General features: G+C 41.0%; 1 protein-coding gene across 1 annotated transcript in view; it reads left to right on the top strand.

Annotated features, from left to right (window-relative positions):
- The first annotated feature begins 518 nt into the window (after positions 1-518).
- Positions 519-18879, top strand: part of LOC113148487 (leucine-rich repeat transmembrane neuronal protein 4) — a 75176-nt gene continuing 56815 nt past the window's right edge. The window contains exons 1-2 of the mRNA XM_026340190.1: positions 519-525; positions 758-2319. Coding sequence (XP_026195975.1) covers positions 519-525; positions 758-2319 — 1569 coding nt within the window. The remainder of the gene's footprint in view (positions 526-757; positions 2320-18879) is intronic.

The raw sequence follows: 18879 nt of genomic DNA, 5'->3' as shown, positions 1-18879 counted from the left end.
TCATCAGGATGGGTTTAATTGTGCATGATGATAGCCCTGTCAGTAGAGCTCTGCAGTAGTCAAGAAGAGAGATGACACGTCACTGCACAACAGCATATTTAGTGAGTTATGGTCTGATTTTTCTCATGTTGTCGAGAGAGAGCAAACTTGCATGCCTACGAAATACTGTGTAGGAAGGGTGATGATGGATCACTGAGGCCTAACTATTAAGAAGGGATGTGAAAACCTTTAATTTGTCTCCACATCAATGTAGAGAAATCTCTCTTCTGTCATAGAACAGCATGTATTAATATTAGTGCATGTTTTTGGTAAAGGGGTCCTTCTTATTGAGCTGCATCGACACATCAATCTTTACCTTGATTAAGAGCTCAAAGGATTTTTTTTCCCAGCACTGCATAGTTGCATTATATGAAAAGAAAAATATTGGAGAGGCGCAGATACTTGATTCTTGCCTCAGGAAACCTCTACAGAAGTTGTAAGCTGCCAAGATTGCTAGGCTTCATCTTTTCTTGGGCAATATGTCAGGTCTGAGTGTGTGAATATTTTATCATTATTTTATCCTGCAAACAGGACACGTGGGCTGTTAGAAACCAAATTAGTTAGTATCGCACACACAGAAGAACAAGCCACTGGATGACTTTGTTTATCAAAGGAAAAATCTAAGTTATTAAACAGGTGTTTTGAAGTTTGTAATAAGCTTGTGTGCTGAACTTCTTTCTCCCTTTTCTTTTTCCCCTTCTCGCTTACCTCCTCACAGGCTCTGCTCTGCGGCGTCGCTGGCTAGTGGTCCAACTCCTAATGCAGGTGTGGCTGGCGGCAAATCCATCACTGAGTGAACGCCCGTGCCCCAAAAGCTGTCGCTGTGATGGAAAAATAGTCTACTGTGAGTCGAGCGCCTTTCGTGATGTTCCCAAGAACCTCTCGGGAGGCTGCGAGGGCCTGTCTTTGCGGTATAACAGCCTCGCCAGTCTTCGCGCAGGCCAGTTTGTAGGCCTCAACCATCTTATCTGGCTCTACTTGGACCACAATTACATTGCCTCTGTGGACGGAATGGCCTTCCAAGGTGTCCGTAGGCTCAAAGAGCTGATCCTGAGCTCCAATAAAATCACGTCACTCCACAACACTACATTCCACCCTGTCCCCAATTTGCGCAATCTGGATCTGTCATACAACAAACTGCAAGCCCTGCAGCCTGGGCAGTTCCAGGGCCTACGGAAGCTTCTCAGCCTGCACATACGCTCAAACTCTCTAAAAAACATCCCAATGCGCCTCTTCCAAGATTGCAGAAATCTTGAGTTCTTGGATCTGGGTTATAACCGCTTGCGCAGTATTACTCGGAATGCATTTTCAGGACTGGTTAAGCTCACTGAGCTGCATCTTGAACATAATCAATTCTCAAAAATTAATTTCTCTCACTTTCCCCGTCTCTACAATCTGCGGGCGCTTTACCTGCAGTGGAATCGCATTCGCTCAATGAGCCAGGGCTTGACCTGGACCTGGGCCTCCATCCAGAAACTGGATCTGTCTGGGAATGATCTGATGGAAATAGATGCTGTAGTTTACCAATGCCTACCAAACCTGCAGACCCTGAATCTGGACTCCAACAAGCTGACCAATGTCTCCCAGGAAGTGGTTGATGCGTGGATCTCTTTGACTACTATTAGCTTAGCTGGGAATGTATGGGACTGTAGCCCTGCCATCTGTCCCCTTGTGGCCTGGCTGAGAAATTTTAGAGGGGCAAAGGAGACCACCATGATCTGTGCCTCTCCTAAGAAGGCTCAGGGTGAGAAAGTGATGGATGCTGTCGAAGCTTTTGGTGTTTGTCAGTCAAACCCAGTGACAATGCTCACTGTGAGTATTCCTCCAACCCCATCCAGTGTTCCTGTGCAGACTGAGCGTCGCCCAGCAATTCTAGCTGTGCCTACTGGCTTTGGAAAGAAAGGAGAAGGATCCGTTAGAGGTCCCACGTCATCAGTGGTGACCCCTCCTGTTGCACTTCCACCCGAACAAGACCTGGAGCCTGTGTCTTTCCATAAGATTGTAGCTGGAAGTGTTGCCCTTTTTCTATCTGTTGCGATGATTTTGTTGGTGATCTATGTGTCTTGGAAGCGCTATCCGAGCAGTGTCAAGCAGCTGCAGGAGCACTCGGCAGCAGCCCGCAAACGCCGCAAGAAAGCTAGAGAGACAGAGCGCACCCTGAGCTCTCCGCTGCAGGAGTACTATGTGGACTACAAGCCCAACAATTCTGAGGCCGTGGATGTGCTTGTCAATGGGACCGGACCCTGCACCTATACCATCTCAGGCTCCCGAGAATGCGAGGTATGACCCACACCACCGCCACTCCTCCTAAACAAAACTCTGTCCACAGCGAAGCAACCAGAGGTAATTATTTACACTGCTTTGATGGATGATAAATCTGCTACTTGGTTACTTAGCCTCACAAAGCAGGTTAGAGACATACTGTGTACCCGTGGATTATTACTCAATGAAGAGAAGATGGTTTTGGGATCGGTTTGTGTATAACAAGATTTTTCTTGTTTTCAGATGGGTGTTTGCATTTTCACTTAAACTCTAATCTCTGCAGAGATGCAAATGTTTGTTTTGCTGCAGAATAGTGCAGAAAATACAGATAAAGGAGACTGATTACATTTCCTATTCTACATAATCTTGAGCTTAAGCTATACTGTTCGTTTAGGTCCTTGTTGGCTTTTATTGCTTGCATGTTACACAGTTTTTTTTTTTTTTTTTTGTGTGTGTGTGTGTGTGTGTGTTTGCTACAGTACTATTCAGTTTTTGATGAGCACTATTGTTTGGGGAGAATAGCTGAATGGTGAGAAGATTTGCTTGTGGACACTACATGTGAATGCTAATAGAGACTTTTGTCACTGGAAAGAGCTTCCTCTGAGTGGATGACTTCATACTTCTCTTGACATAGCTATGATTCTAGAGGTTTGTTGGAAAACACTTAATGTTGAAAGTCCCCCCAAAGCACCTTATTCCTGAATTCATGCCTTACTTTGCACTCAGATATTTTGAAGTTAGTCACTTGTTTACTCACTAACTTAACTGACTAGTGTCACACAAACCAAAATACCACTGATCATCAACACACACACACAACACACAGATATAGAAAGAAAATTTTTATTTTTTAGTTTGATAGTCCATAAAGGAGTGTGAATCCCTTGAAATGTTTTATATACAGCCAAGTGAATGTCATCGAAACAGTATTTACACAATATGACAATGTAGGAATATGACTCTTCTTGCTTTCCATTGCTTCACTTTTGAATACAGTACATGCGCAAGGTAATTTACGTATATCATTCTTTTCCAGGGTTTTTCGATCTACAGTTATGCAAAGTTTTCGAATGATGTATTCCTTATCACTCATTAACTGACCAGTTTGTAACAGAGGTCTAGTGATGGGCTAAACCTATCTGGATGAACAGGTAGCCCACCTTCTAAAACTGGAACGTTCTGATTTATATATTTTTGGTTAAGCTCTCTTTATGTATTTTACATTACCAGCCCACTCATAGTCTAGTCCCTAGATTTCCTTGGCATTTCCATTGCATGGATTTCTGGCAGGTTCTCTCTGGAGCAATGACTATAAATGCAGTGGTTTAAACAGCGAGGAGGAAGAGGAGGAGGAGGAGGAGGAGGAAGGCTTGACTCTTCACATTTTTTTGTTTTCATTTCTGTTTCTGAGTGTCTAGCTTTCCTGGAGGCAGGCAACACTTGTAGGTAGCTCACACTGGTTTGATTGTAAAGAATATCCACAAAACTCACATTTTGTTGTTGTTTTCCTGCTTTTCATACATTACATTGGTGTTTAGTAGAGATTTTTATTTGTTCTACTCATTGAAGTCATGTTCTAGCTTTCCATTAAAACAATGTGGTTTTCACATGATCTCATTTTTAAAATCTCTTGTGACATCATTCACACATGCCATGCTGCTTTGTATTGAACAAAATGTGTGTAGTGACAGGTTCTTTGGAGGTCGTAACAAGAGCTACAGCAAAGAATCATCTTAAAATGTAAATGCATTACATTCACAGAGGCTTAAAACGATAACAGGAAGTGTCAAAACATTATAATCCAAGAATGTTATTAATATGCCCCAAGACTATTATAGAGACACATGGACCTTCTGACTGCTGGACTGGTCAATAAAATGAGAATTTCAATTAAATTTGTTTATTCTGATTTTATATGTAACGTAAAATTGAAAGTAAAGTTATCCAGGGCCTGTCGCTCTCTTACTTGTACCAACAGTGTGCACTGAACTTAGAATACTATATGTTGTTAGAGAATAGTAATGTGATATTAGACGAACAATAGAAGCACTTTGGATCAGAAGGAATTAAGAGCGTTGAGGAGGGGACACTGTCACAAAATGCATTGGTTGCGTTCCAGCATGTCATATTACAAAGGAAAGAATACAAGGCTGATTGTCAATGTTCATTTCAGTCCTGATGCCCGATGGGAGTTGGAACAGACTATTCTCAGAACGATATTCCATGTTTTGACGAGGCCTTGTAGGTGATGTTACCCATGAAAGGTGACCTCCACTTACGTTAAGGGACCACACACAGAATACCGCACAGCTTCCCCATGAGTGCAGGCCAGAAGCAGACTTACTGTTTACCTCTGAAATCACTGCATCTCTCATAAGGCTTTTATCTTGACTTGATTGAACTTGGCAATTTAGCAGACTCTTTTATCGTACGAGTCAAATAAAACAGGAATTAACCCATACTAAGAGGGGCAAGTGCCAGATCAACATTACAGAGCCAACAGAGTGAAACAAGTTAGAAAATTTAAATGAGCAAGCATGTGAAGGAGAAAAAAGGCTTTTTGAAGGTTCACTTCGGCAGGTTCATAATACACTTGAAATAGAAACAAAAACTTATTTTGCAAGTCTGGCTAATTCTGTAGCATAAGGTTATGTCTGATGTATGTCTCTCCTATTCTTATGCAGGGTCATGTTTTTGTTGTATAAGGCTTACATTTCCCCTCCCTCTCTGGCTTCTGCAATCTGCTAATTAGCTCTGCACATCTTTAGGGGACTGCTATTTTCAAAGGTATTACATTTTGGCCTTAGGTCTCTTATAGCTCAACCTGTAACGCCATAGCCATAATGTGAGACATAGTGCCCAGCACTCTACTCGTCAAACTAACGGCTCTGTTTCCCCGAGCTTCTTATTTTAGTTCCTCCACTCTATTTTGTTTTTGGCGATATCTTTGAAAATTAAATCTCCCCAGCCTTATCTATCCCTCCGTCTCATCCTAAAACACTGTAGAGGCCAGACAGCAACTATCAGTCAGGAGTCCACAAAGTCCTGAGTTCATCTCAGAATGGGCTCCGATCTTGTTTCTACATTTTGTTGCTCTCGCATAGACATAAATCACTTGGCAGAACGTGGCAGGACCTGCTGCACCCTCCTCACCTCGCAGTCCTGCTGCCTCTCCGCAGGCTGGAGGCCATAGCCGCTCTAAGTCTGTTCATCTCTCTTGAGTGGGAACCTCTTATTCCTCCTGCGTCACGCCTGCCATTTCTTTCATTTTTGGGATTTGGATTCTGTGTCACCGCTTTTACTCAGCCTCTTCACATGATTGTCCTTCATCAGCCACAGGTCCACTTGACATAAACGTGAGTTCGGCAGTGTTTTAAGTGAGCCGCTCGAATGTGGTGCAATTCTCATCTTCATATGTTACTTTAGATACAGACATGATACAGACAGCGGTCGAATCTTCTTCTCCGATAAGGATTTGATGATAATCCAGGCCTGCTCTGCCAGTAGCGCTGCCCATAATTCATCTACTGCCATCTCATCTCGTAGTCTATTATCTGCCTTTTCTTAGGAATTCTCGAAACTCATATCTGCCACGGTAACACGCCCTCGCGACTCCACCTCCTCACCCCTTCTCCTGATGCTCCTGCTGACCTTCTTTAAAGTACAGTCACCTGCTTGCTATAATGTCACAGTGCATATGGCTCTCTTGTGAATTCATTATTTCTTCTTAGCTTTACTAGAACTAGATTGCACCTACTACTCTTGAATGTATTACCCTTTTGCCAAGTTTCTCAGTAGAGTAAGTGCAGCAACTTGTTTCTATAGTAACTGTCACCATAGTGTAGGGAAAATTTCAATAATCACATACTGACTTTAATACAGTAAATCGGCAAATGTTCTAAAGTGCTCTTTGCAGGATTTGCTGCCCTGTGGCCTAGACCTTGCTTGAATTCACTATTACAGGAACATAACAGAAAAAAAGCCAATAGAGACATTTTATCTGTAGTTCTCAAGCAAATAGTTGATTTATCAACCAGCTGACTGACAGAACATTTAAGTTAACATTTAAGTTATGTATAAAGCAGAAAAGAGTGTTAAGGCTAGGTAACAATCATCACCTAATAATACTCCAATCGTCTCAAATATAAGGATTTGAAAAGCTCTTCTATTAATATAAAATTTTAAAATCTGTATTATTAACTGTTGGGCAGATATATGTAATTTAAAGATGTCATGGAATTGTGATGTGCTGTTTTTTGACATTTATAGTCACAGTGATTCATGAATAATAGATAAAATCACGATGAAAATCAAGTTGTAGCCCCAAATATATGCACTGAATGCTTGAACCTTTTTTCCCCTCACAATACTCCAGATCTTGCATACTTATTATGCCAGTGACTCACAACAGCATCATTATCTGTATGAATATCTGCTCGAAGGATTTGGATTTCAAAATTGTTTTCTTTGTAATCCTGGCCTGTTTAGCTTCATTTATGCAGCTGTGTCATATATTTACTAAGAAATGTGATGTTTGTTCTCTTACCTTTTTTTTCGTCTAAGAGACTTGAGACGTTTGTGTAATTTGGAGCTGTATATATGCAGCCATGAAATTAAAAGTATGCAGAGTTCCCTCTGTCTCTGTTTCTCCCTCCCTCTGTCTACAGTCCAAGGTCATGGTGTCAGATTGTTAATTGCTCAGAAAAAAGTCAACACAAACACTGGGAGGCTAGCCAAGGGCAAGTAAGCTATCTGTAATTCAGTGGGGAGGCTGAACTTCTCGATGCTAGTGTCTTCACTCGACAATTAGCCATGTGGGAGACTTCAAACATGCACTGCGCATGAGAGAACATCTCTCTCATCCGCTAATCCTGTCTGTTTCACACTCTGGGTCCATGCCACAGCTTTCTGCACCGCCGTTTGATCCATGCTTAATGAGGGTGTTAGATCACCAATATAGCAATTACATTACCTGGAAAAGAGGCAAGACTCGTTTCCTTTCCTCCCCGTTTTTTTATAATGCAACCCAAGTGCATCGTTAATGCTAAGCTTCCTGATGCACTGCCTCTGCTTTCTTCTCTTCTCTCCGGTGATACTCATGTTCAAATCTTTTTTTTTTTTTTATTATTTGCAGCTGATACACTTGCTTTGTACCTACTTGCTCCACAATTATTATTATTTCCCCCCTCTGATCTGTGCACTTTGAAAGTCATTCTTCAGAGTTGTGCAATATTTCTTTCACAGAGAACACTTGACTGCTCTACTGTCTCATTTGCTTCACTCCCTACTGATACAAGCACAGCTGCTCTGCATATGGATAAATAAAATAGAATAACATGGACAATGAAACACAGCCCATACTTCTTGAAAAACATTTCACAAAACCATCCAGTGCTCTGTTTTCCCCCAGCTGGTGTCTTGTTTGTAATCTAAATGCATTGCATTTGTGCTAGAATTAGAGGACATTAGCATGGATCCAATTCAGTGAAGCGCTCATTTATTCTCATTAACTATAGGGTCACTTTTATTGAGGCTGAACAGCCTACTTTCACCTTGTCCATATCTCACAAGATTCAAATACTTGTAAATTAGTACAGTAAATGTGAAGGAAGATGAAGATGAGTCATTTGTGGATCTGCATCTAAGTACACGGCTAAGTACCTGCAGCAGTACATCTGTTCAGGGCGACGGTGCTATAAAATGAAAGAAGTAAAAAGCAGCCATGCCATCCATGTGATAGGCATTTTTAATCACTTATTTTATCCGAGCAACATTCACTGTTGAATGAGGTACTTCTGCTGAAGTTGTACAGACTTGTTCGCTCTTACCAGAAAATGATGTGCCATTTAATGAACTGACAATGAGTCAAGTATAATTAGCCTGTCATCCTTGCATAACGCCGCTGTCAGATGAAAATATTTTAGCTTTCCAAAGTCAATTTTAGATTTCTATTTAATAGGTTTCATGGGGCCGAGTGTCAAGAAACTTACTTAGAATTACCAACTGCTTCTTTCAATGAACTATACTCTCAATTCATTACTTCTAGGAAAAGTTTTTATCTGATTCTATTGCTTGTCCTAATTAACTAACTACTGTAATTAAGAAGAGTACTCTCCAAAAAAAAAAAGAGTAGATGCCTCATCTTTGCAGTTGTCTGAGAGTATTAAGAGTGAAAAAAAAAAGGGAGCTGGTACTTTAGATGTCTGTGGCTACAGTATGTGGCCTCTTTTGCTTCTAACTATAGCACAATATGTGATCTCTCCTGTGGCATTTACGTCTCTTGCAATATTACTTTTATATCTACATATGAAACTAGAAACTTTATGAACAAGAAAGAAAAAAAATTCTAGGTTTTTCTTACTTCTTAACCAGGAAATCATCTAGTGTGGCCTCTCTCCTGTATTTTATCATTGGGTGAATACATCACTTTGCAGCAGGGCATGTAGCCACTGTGCTGGATTGACAGCTCCCTGAATCTCCTGCTTGGTTTCTTGTAGAAGAAGTACATGTTTGATACCCATACAATAGATGTGATGTAACTAATAACATACTGAGCATAGCAATCACAAACGAAGGAGATCACATGACACTGAGGACGCAGATTGTAGTCTGGTTGTGTTATGGTGATAGCACATCTTTAGAATAACGACTTAGTGCGATCTACACAAAGTCAAGGTTGGTTTCCCTGCTCAAATAAGAACATTGAAAATTGTTTCTTGCATAAATTTTCAATCCATTATGTAATTGCATTGAGTCCAAGTAAATTCTCCTCCCTCTCCCCAGGCCGAGGAAGCATTTGTGGGTTTATTGGTCCTGACAGCATTTAAGTCGTCCTGTTCAGTGGATTCAACATGCAGAAGAGATGGCACTTGGGGTTGAAGTGCAGTACGACAGGTATAGGCAAGTAAATCTGGCAGAGAGGAGCGTTCAGCGGGATGGAGTAGTTGACAGGCAGACAGGAGAACCAGTTAGAAAGCTAGAGAAATCAGGCAGTCTTCCAGAGTCGACAGCTAGATTGGCAGGCCTCGGTCCACAAAAACACACAGGACTTTGTCCATGGACAGCTGTCCATTCTCTGATCGGTGATGGCTCAAAGCTTTTTTGAAGTAAGATAATAAATCTGAGGCAAGGTCCAGCAGATTGGCATGTTTATCTCAGTGGTCAGATCAAAACGGATATTCACCAAGGACGGTATGTGTGTCAGAATTAAAGGGCACTATTGATCACAACTATGTTTTTTGTGTTTTTCTTTTTTTTGTTTGGTTAATTATGTGACTGGGATTCAAAAATTACAGCCACGAAGAAAACATCAGTGAACAATTATATTTCTTAGTAGACTATTGTCCTATTATTATTGATTTCAGATAAAAATGTTCTTACACAGCTTACGCAGTCATACTTAAAGTGAAGAAGACAGGACGTGCTTTCTTTAAGAATAACACCTCTTTACCTCACCTATTAGGCCTGAAGAGCTATTAAGAGGGAATACATAACCAACCTAAACTAATGTGTGATGACACATGATGGTTTTGTGTCAAACTGTTGTGTCAATCCAATGAAACCAGTCAGTCTTAAAATAAAAATAAAGCCAAACAATATTATATGTTGCTGTATTTCTTTGCTTTTGGTGTAATTGTAATGGGCTCAGTAAATTCTGTTGAAAACACAACGATAGATCTTTCTGTTTCAGATAGAATTCAAACCATATCATCTAAATTATTAAATGGCATGTGCCTGGTGTGACGGTCCACTTCTACATGCAGCAGCAGCAGTCTAACAAAAATCATAGTAATCAGGCATCAAATTTCCGATGGTGCTGTGATGAGCTGCCAGTCTTTTATGCTGTATATATAAAGAACTCACATGAACGGGTGGGTGGGTGAGTGAAACATATTGATGCTGGAAATCTAATGAAATTTCCCATGCCTTTCAAGTTTGATCCTTGTGTAGGTGTTAGAGCAGGCATGCTGCATGTGCTGCATCTACTCATGCCAGCACATAAAGTAACCTTCATCTCTACAGCTAAATTCTCTGAGGTTCCATACCCATTATGTTTCCCATTTGTTTTCAAGCCCTTTTTCCTCTGCCATGTCAAGAACATATTATTTTTAGTTAATTACCTGTCTCTGTCAACCTCCAGCATCCCACTCTGTGGCCTCACTGCATCACCCTGATGCAGGTAGTCTTCCACTGCAGAAAAAAAACCATCTACCTCTCATGATCGATGACTTCTGTTCTCCCCCAGCATCACTTTAGTATCACAGTGCCACATGTCCAAGCTACACGGACGGGAAGGGGACAGCAAGTGGCCACAGTGTTATTGCTCTTCAATGCACATACATACAATAGCTGCCCTACAGTGTAGCACACTCCATATAACAAATCCCACATATTTGAGGTCATCTTTCACAGTAAAGTATAATGGTCCTGCTTATCGATTGGATTAGCAAGGTAATAAAGGCTGTGTATTGACAAAACCGACAATGGATATGTTGGGGATTGATTGTGCCATGAAGCTATTGAGGCTACTTAGGGACCAAGACCCTTCTCTGTATCTGACTTTCCATCAAAAGGGAAAAGAAGATGACAGATGATGATGATGATCATAAAATGATCAAATGAGGAAGCCTGCAAAACAGACCTGGCCTAAACTGCAGCTTTTTTTTTTAGAAGATGCAACAGCATAGGTATCCTGCTGACTGTTGAGGCTAAAAAATAATTATTCACTGTCTGTCAGTGCGGCGTGATTGGAAGTGAGACTTCATTGTTCTGTGTTGTGCAACTCAGTTGTTCACTCTAAGGAGAAGGACGCAAAAAGGTCAATCCAACGTTCTGCCAGCTGAGCTTATAAACATTTCTTGACAATTAGGCAAAGAATGTCACGGACGGCATCATCCAATAAAGTGAAACCATCTTTACAGCTGTGGTTAAATTTACAAACTGGGATAGGGATTTTAATTCAAGCTTTGGTCCTTATAGATTAAATGTCATTGGCAAGTGCCAACATCTGTAATATTGATAAGAGCTTTCAATACGCCGTGTACACATGAATGTGTTGTGTGGGTTTAACTGTCAAGAACATTGCACACAGCATATTACATGAAGCACTAGGTTTTGTCCACACCTGCAGCCACCACCCTGTATTCCTGAGATGAAATATCACAAGTAATACCTGCCTCAAGGCTGCTATGTGTCATTGGTAGTAATCGCTCTTGAGAAAATGTAGCATAAAGGATAAGTACGAGGTATCAAAGTTAGATTTTGGCATCCAGGAGCTTGAGATTAGGTCGAAATTTCAAGTCTCAAGGACGAATCGATTGACTACATTGTGCTTACATTCATGTGAGAGAATGTGCAAATGATGAGAAGGTGTGCTAATTTACCAAATGTAAGTGTGCTGCAGATCTAGGTGTGAAAAGCCTTTTGTGGCTCCGGGGGGGTGGAGCTGTGGTTTTGGGAGAAGCACAAGTTTGTTGTTATCAGTTTGTAGAGTAAGCAAGAAGTGACCTTACCATACCTCTGCAGCCCCCCATCTCTGCTTGAGTCTAGCAGCTCAAGGCTACTTTCGCTGCAAGAGTATAACACATAATACACCTGAATCTCAGCTGAGTTATGAATTGTGGGTAACAGGTTTTGGCAGGAAGGTAGAATAAGTGGATTAAAACAAGATGATATCCCCGCCTCAGATGCATTGATTTTGATACTTTTTTGTTGATTGCAAACCTAAAGTAATTAAGGATCTCGTTCCCCAGGGGCACCTCCCTCTATGGCTGGTTTGTAATCCAATATTTGGTAATACTGCAGCACTTATTTCCACAGTTGGATAGGTTTGTCACTGTTAGGTTTATATGAGAACTAAAACATTTAGATCCCAAGATGGATTTTGAACTCTGTTAGAAGACACATTTTTTCCTGCATAATTGCCTATTGTTCTTGAATTCGAACAAAAGAGAATCATCCATGAGCAGTATCTCCCATGCTTTCTTGCGTTACCAAACTGTACCTGCATCTGTATCAGCTTCTTAAATGTGAGGGCGTGCTGCAATCCGCATTAGCTGATTGCACCCAGTTTTGCATTTGTTAGCTCCTCTCTCCTTCATTTACGTAAAAATCCGTTGGTAAAACAATGAAGTGACTGCCTCCATCTGCACTCTGTCAGATATTTCATTCATTCATTTCCACCTGATGTGCAGCCTTTGAGATATGATCCCCCGTTGCTATTTTCCTGCTGATTATAACCATTAACAAGCAGTCTGTCTGGGAATGGATGGTGCCACCAGCCTCAGCATTAAAACATTCATCAGAGAATATGATTTACTAGGTGCTCTTTATAAGTGGACGGTTTTTGGAGCGCTGATATTTAAAATAGGATATAGGCTATTCCAAAGTACATCACATTCAATACAAATATTGAATGGATATAATTAATCACCTCAGTCATTTACTTTTGACTAAATTCTGCTCTACTAGACTGTTCACTTTTGCAGCAACTGCATGTCGGATTTGACAATGCAGCTTCTGTCCTGTGACATAACTGAACCCCCACATGTCTAAAGAAAGATTCGCACAGTGTGCTATTTTCTGTGTTGAGAACCATTACTGGAGAAATTTTCACCATAACTGCAGTCGATCGTCCTTAAAAAGTGACCATGCAAAAAAAGGGACGATGCCAGTAGAGGACTATTGAGGGAGGCCACTGAGAGCACCCTCACTCCTCTGAGGAGTTCCAAGCTTCCTCACCAGTCATACTTTGTACTGTTTAGGTCAAAAGCTCAATTTGGGTCTAATAGGACTATAAAACCTCTGACCTTTGGCTTATTAATATTATTATTACTATCACTTGGTGAAGAACCCAGTCAGCAGTTCCGTTCTCAGTTACTTCTTTAGTGAAATCACAGGCACCTCTGTGGGTTCCCTCACTGGTCCACTAGTCAGCGTTTGGTGACGGCCTTGTATTTACTTCTTACAATTGGTTACAGCAGTGAAGATTTAGATGAGTTACTTTAAATGGGATGAATATTTATTTAAGTATTAAAGAGGTTCTATTTTCACATGATAAGGGCCATCGCAGGGCAGTAATCAACATCAAGCTAACCTGATTTAGGGTTAACAAATGTGATTTAATGATGTTCTGGGCCTACAGGCCTTGGGTAAGATTAAAGTGGTGGGTGTCAATCTGGTTATTCATTCAACCATAAAAATAAATGCAAAAGAAATAAAGACAAGACCAGTGAAAGGTTGGGGAAAAACAAAGTGGGGAATGCAAAAGAAATAAAGACAATTAACAACAACACAGAACTCTTTCTGTGTTGCAAACGTTTTTGCTGTCATATAAATTCGTCAACTCAGTTGCACAGAAAGGGCACAGAAAAGGAACAGTAATTTACAATTTGAGCCACGAGACAGGAGTAGACAAGAGGAGAGAGCGAGAGAAATGAGTAGGTAGCCCTGCAGTGATGTAAGATTTGAGGACAGAGAGAAATTGATAGTTGGAAAAGGAGAGCAGGGAAGAGCACATACAGCCACTCTCTCAGCTCTCTGACCTGAGAGGCACGGTCTGTTTGATTTAGTGCCAATCAGAGCTTCTAATGTCTGTATAGCACATCATAATTTATTAGGATTATCATAAACTTGTGCTGGGAGAAGGAGCAGGGGCACTTGTCCCTCTCGGAATGAATTACTTGCTGCAAGCCGAAGCGTCAATCAGGCTAGAAATGGTGACACTAGCTTTTCCCCACTTTGTTTTTCCCCAACCTTTCAAAGTCAGGACCCACAATAAATATTCATCCTGTCACATTCCACCTTAGACGGGGCCAAGGATATTAGGTGAAGGAGAGCTGAGGGAAGGTTTGAATTACATTCTGGATTGGATGGGACGTCTGTTTTATCCACGGGACTGTTTAGAAAATATTTGCTTTAGACGAAAACCCAAGAGGCGATTCCTGTGTTGCTCCTCGATGCAACATACACAGCATCATCCAGTTCTTATTCCCAGGACATCAAATAGTGATGCTTTATCAAATAACATTTTCATCCCAAAGTCTGCATAGAGCGGAGGAAGCGGTGGTTGAGTGGGTTTAAAACAAGCAGGGCTTTCTCACAGGAGACAGAGGTTTGAGCCCAGTGCCAGGCATTGAATGTTCCATAAATCACATTTATTGTCGGAAGGAACTACACATATTATCTTCTCGCAGTTTTTGTTTTACCTTTTCACTCAATCAACCCTGAATTTTTTAAGCTTGAACCATAACCCAATGGTGTTTGTGCCTGAACTCAATCAAATCAAGATGTTTTCCACAACAGTAACCACGCTGAAAGTTTCCAAATGGAATCAAGTATGTGGACAATGAATAGTACTTAATCATTCATTCATTTTTCACGTTGCATAAGTTGAAATTAATACCATTATTACTATTAATTAATATTCACTTCACCCCACCCATATGATTCTCAAACTGATTCCAAAGTCTCATGCGGCAGCTGAGCTCTGCGCTCAATTTGAATACTGGGTAAAGGGGGCACTTGTCTCTTTGGCTTCTTTTCATCATCTGCTAAGCCTTTTCACTTCAATTTGATCACGTAGAAGAAGGGAAGAGCCATTGAAAGCATCATCTTGAATATGGTGCTGAAGCTTTATTGTATCTGTCCAAGACTGAGAACCCTCTTCACCTACTTTAGCTTCGTCGTCATGATGAACTGGAGTTGAATTCATTTACTCAGGGCAGTGAGTGGGAGGAGAAACAAATGTGATGATGTAACTTGAGAAGGCAGTGGCACTAGCTTTTTTTTGACAAGACATGAAATAAATACCAAATATAGCCTGAATTGGATTTTGTCCATGCACAATTCAAAAAACCTTACAAGGCGACTTTTTACGCTTTTGATTGCAAAACAAAATAGAAAATAAATAAATTGTAATGTACTGATACCTGGTCTCCCTTCTAAGATGCAGTTATACTCAGTATAAACTAGATACTTTGTGCCACATTGCAAATATAGAATTTCCCTAAAGATTATCTCATCTTATTATGTATGGGGATTCTTAACCAGGTGTGGCCTGCAGTAAATCTTGTGCAGGCAGGCTAACAAAATGTATTGGTGCAAGGTTATTTGTGTACCTTTAGGTGTTTACTGTAATATACAGCATAGCTTTTAAGCCCACCGTGGCCCAGATTGACGGTGAAAACACACATTCCAATGAATGAATGGAAAATCTGCTGAACAATAGATGGGCTGGCTTTTGGGAGTTTGTCTGGGGCCTGCACTGGCATGAAGCTCACTGGGAGTATGAGAGGCAGGCAGGCTGGAAGCCTAATTAATCCAGCCTTCCTTAATTAGTCTCTCTCCTGTCCATGACGCACTTGCCAATCTTCTCATGTTCCCTTTCACTCCTATGCTCTCCCTGTCTTACACATATGCTCCCTTTTGTATCCCACCATCCATATATTTCTTGGTGTCTCCCTCCGTTTCTCTCCCGCTCTGTCTGGTGTACCATCTTTCCGGGCTTGACCGATTGGTGACAATATGTTCTGAGGTGATAAACTAGCGCATGCTGCTGCAGAGGGCAGCTCAGGCAAAGCTATGGTTGTCTGTGCTGTTGCCTGTGTTGCCACTAGAGGACCAGACAAAAGCCAGGCTGTAAGCAGCAGTGTTCACCATATTGTCTTTAGAGATATACAGTGTGTCTCACAATGCAGGTGGTCACCGTGCGGCTGGATGGCACAATGCCCCAAGCGCTGCACTTCGAATGTGCAGATCACGGCAGTAATCTGCAAATGCTGGCACAGGAAGGCACTAGATGCATCCCTCCAGCATAGCTGGATAACAGGCCATGGCAGTAGCTGTAACTAGGGCCAAGCCTGTTATGCTCAAAGATGCTGACTTTAATGACGCTGTGCAACGCTGAGGCCCGGCCCACTCACTCTGTGCCCAGAATAATGAGGCAGTTATTCCACCAGTGGCCATGACCATTCAAAATGACTGCACTGTGAATACTGATCAAGACTAACTGTTTACATTCTCATGCACCATGCCGGCTTTATAATGAGCTGCATGATTAACTCATCAGGGTTTGCTTGTCTTTCTTGCAGGAAAGGTAATATACTCCACTTCGAACATAGAGATTAGTGCGGTAGAGGTGCATTTTTTACTCTGCTTATTATTGAATGAATGCAAAGTAGGTAAAATAAATGCCCCTTAAACCACTGGTTTGCAATGGAAAGGGTACTTAGTTAGGTCCAACATTCTCAAAGCTGCATTAATAAAAATAAACATTTCTCGCTCTCTCTCTCTATACATCTATATATGTATGTATATATAGTAATAAACACGTTGACACTCACACAATGCATACACATGATGTATAAATAATTAATGGCCAGGGAAAATATATAAGGTGGCAATGTATTATTAAGAAAGGAAAAAAAATGCATTAAAAAATGAGTAAGCTGAGCTTTGTACAGGCTGGTATGTAGATTGTGTTATTTTGTTTCCCTTAATGCTAAGCTAAGCTAATCAGCTGCTGGCTGCAGCTACGTATTCACCCTGCAAGGATGACAGTAGCATTACCTTTATAATATATTAAACATCACTGCAATTATCATCAAAAGCTAAATTGCTAAATAAGCTAATCTTAAATGAGGTGTATCTATTTTTAGGAAAAACCAAGTTCAGTAAAGTTTGATGGTATTTAATAACACATGCAACTTATTAGTCAGCCCCTACCCAGACCTCATTTCAACACGTATATGACAGAATAAAAGGTGAAAATTAAATGTAGCAGATTTTCCCTACAGCCCGTGGACCATAATATGAAACATTTCTTAAGAGATGTTTCATCTTGTTTTCCCTGTAAAGATGGGCTATTTGTGTATTAAGGTCATCTTGCATCCCTACTGCATTTCCACTTGCCAGTTTTTTTTTTTTTTCTCCTTCCTTTCATCATCATCATCTTCTCTCTTATTTATTTATTTATTTTTTATTTCTGACCTCTTATTTTTACGGGGGGGAGGAGGTCGGGAGGAAGGTTGGGGACTCAGAGACCAAAAAAGGGTTGAGGTGAAGTTGTCTTTAATACTACAGAAGCTAAAAATCTCTCTATGTTTCCCCTGTAATAATGCTCCAAATGTCAAAGCGTAGTCGTGATTGCCTTCACCATATTAGATGAGGCTTCGGTGGCATTTCGCAGTGAACTTGGTTTCAGATGAGATAAAAATCCTCGAGGTTATATCAGGTTTCTTGGTATTTCTTTAGGTTTTTAGGCAGAAACAGAAAGATTTTTATCAATTGTATGCTGAGGGAGCATGTCATACGGCTCAACCCCAGGAAACCTGTGGTTAGACTGATTCCTGTAGGAAAAAACGCACATAAAACAAAAGCCACAGTTGTTCACTTTCTCCGATTTCAGTGTAACAGCTTGCCGAGTTTGTTTCTAATTCCTTACCCCTGCTCGTAATCCCAGGTTACTCCAAAGCTGTGTGGGTCTGAAATCTGGGAGCTTTCAAGGTTCTGCACTCTAACTGATGTATATAGTGACTCACCACTACACTGCAGTCTGCAGACTTAACCATCACAGTCCCAGAGCACAGAGCATAAATTTGTTTAGTCTGCTCCAGTTTACAGTTTCTTTTTCTCCCACAAATTTGTGTTTCTTTGACGCCATGATTCACCAGCTTTGGATCTTCTCTTCACAAGATATCAGAATACTTTCTGGTGCAGGAATTCTTTTTTTTTTTTTTTTGGCTTGTTCAGTGTGGCCCATTTCTTGTGTGGGTTTTTGGTTCGTTCTCTGTCTTTATTTCTATAGCTCTCTCTTTCCCAGGGCCTCCTCAGCATCATTTGCATGGCCTACTTTCTGTTTGGTTAATACCCACTTGAGCAGTAAACACTTCTCTTGCCATGACTAACAGTGGGCTTTTCCTGAATGATCTTAAGGCTTGATTTGTATAATACCTTATACCATCCAGAACACTTCCCTTCAGGGTGTCTGACTAAGCGATCACACATCTCTGCAGGGTCAGATGAATTCACTACTTTCTGAAAGGGATACAGTCAACACAATAATTACATCAACAAAGTTCTTCTTTGCAGTATTATATAATGTGCACACTTTAATCACCATGCTTCTGCTTCTACTGTACATCACTTCTGATTATACTACATTTGCTGCTTTACCTCTGCCACTACCTGCGTGGAAGAGTAAGATGTTGAATTACTAAGTATATCTGAGTAACATTATCAGAGATGAATAAAAACCTGCCTTCTACATGACTGTCAGAGCGTAAGAGCTCCTGAAACACTCCACTGGGAGAGGCAGGGAAAAAACTCATCTGCTGCTAATTAAGGTTATTGATCCTACTCGAAGGTTTTCAACAGCGGGGGGAGCGCATAATGTTCTGACTTCCTGAACGTCTCGGAACAGTCACTGCCTTAAAGTGTGGCGCGTTTTACTTCCACCTGTCACAGTTCCTTTCAGAATGAGTTTCTGATGTTCATCAGCTGAATCTAGTTGAGAGACAGACAGCTGTGCTGCTTCCAGTTGAGTGGAATCAGTGTTCCTGCTTGCAAATCCATGATTTG

This window comes from Anabas testudineus, chromosome 22, assembly GCF_900324465.2.
Source record: "Anabas testudineus chromosome 22, fAnaTes1.2, whole genome shotgun sequence".
Classification (NCBI taxonomy): Eukaryota; Metazoa; Chordata; class Actinopteri; order Anabantiformes; family Anabantidae; genus Anabas; species Anabas testudineus.
The sequence above is the reverse complement of the archived record's forward strand: the minus strand, read 5'-3'. Positions and strand labels throughout refer to the sequence as shown.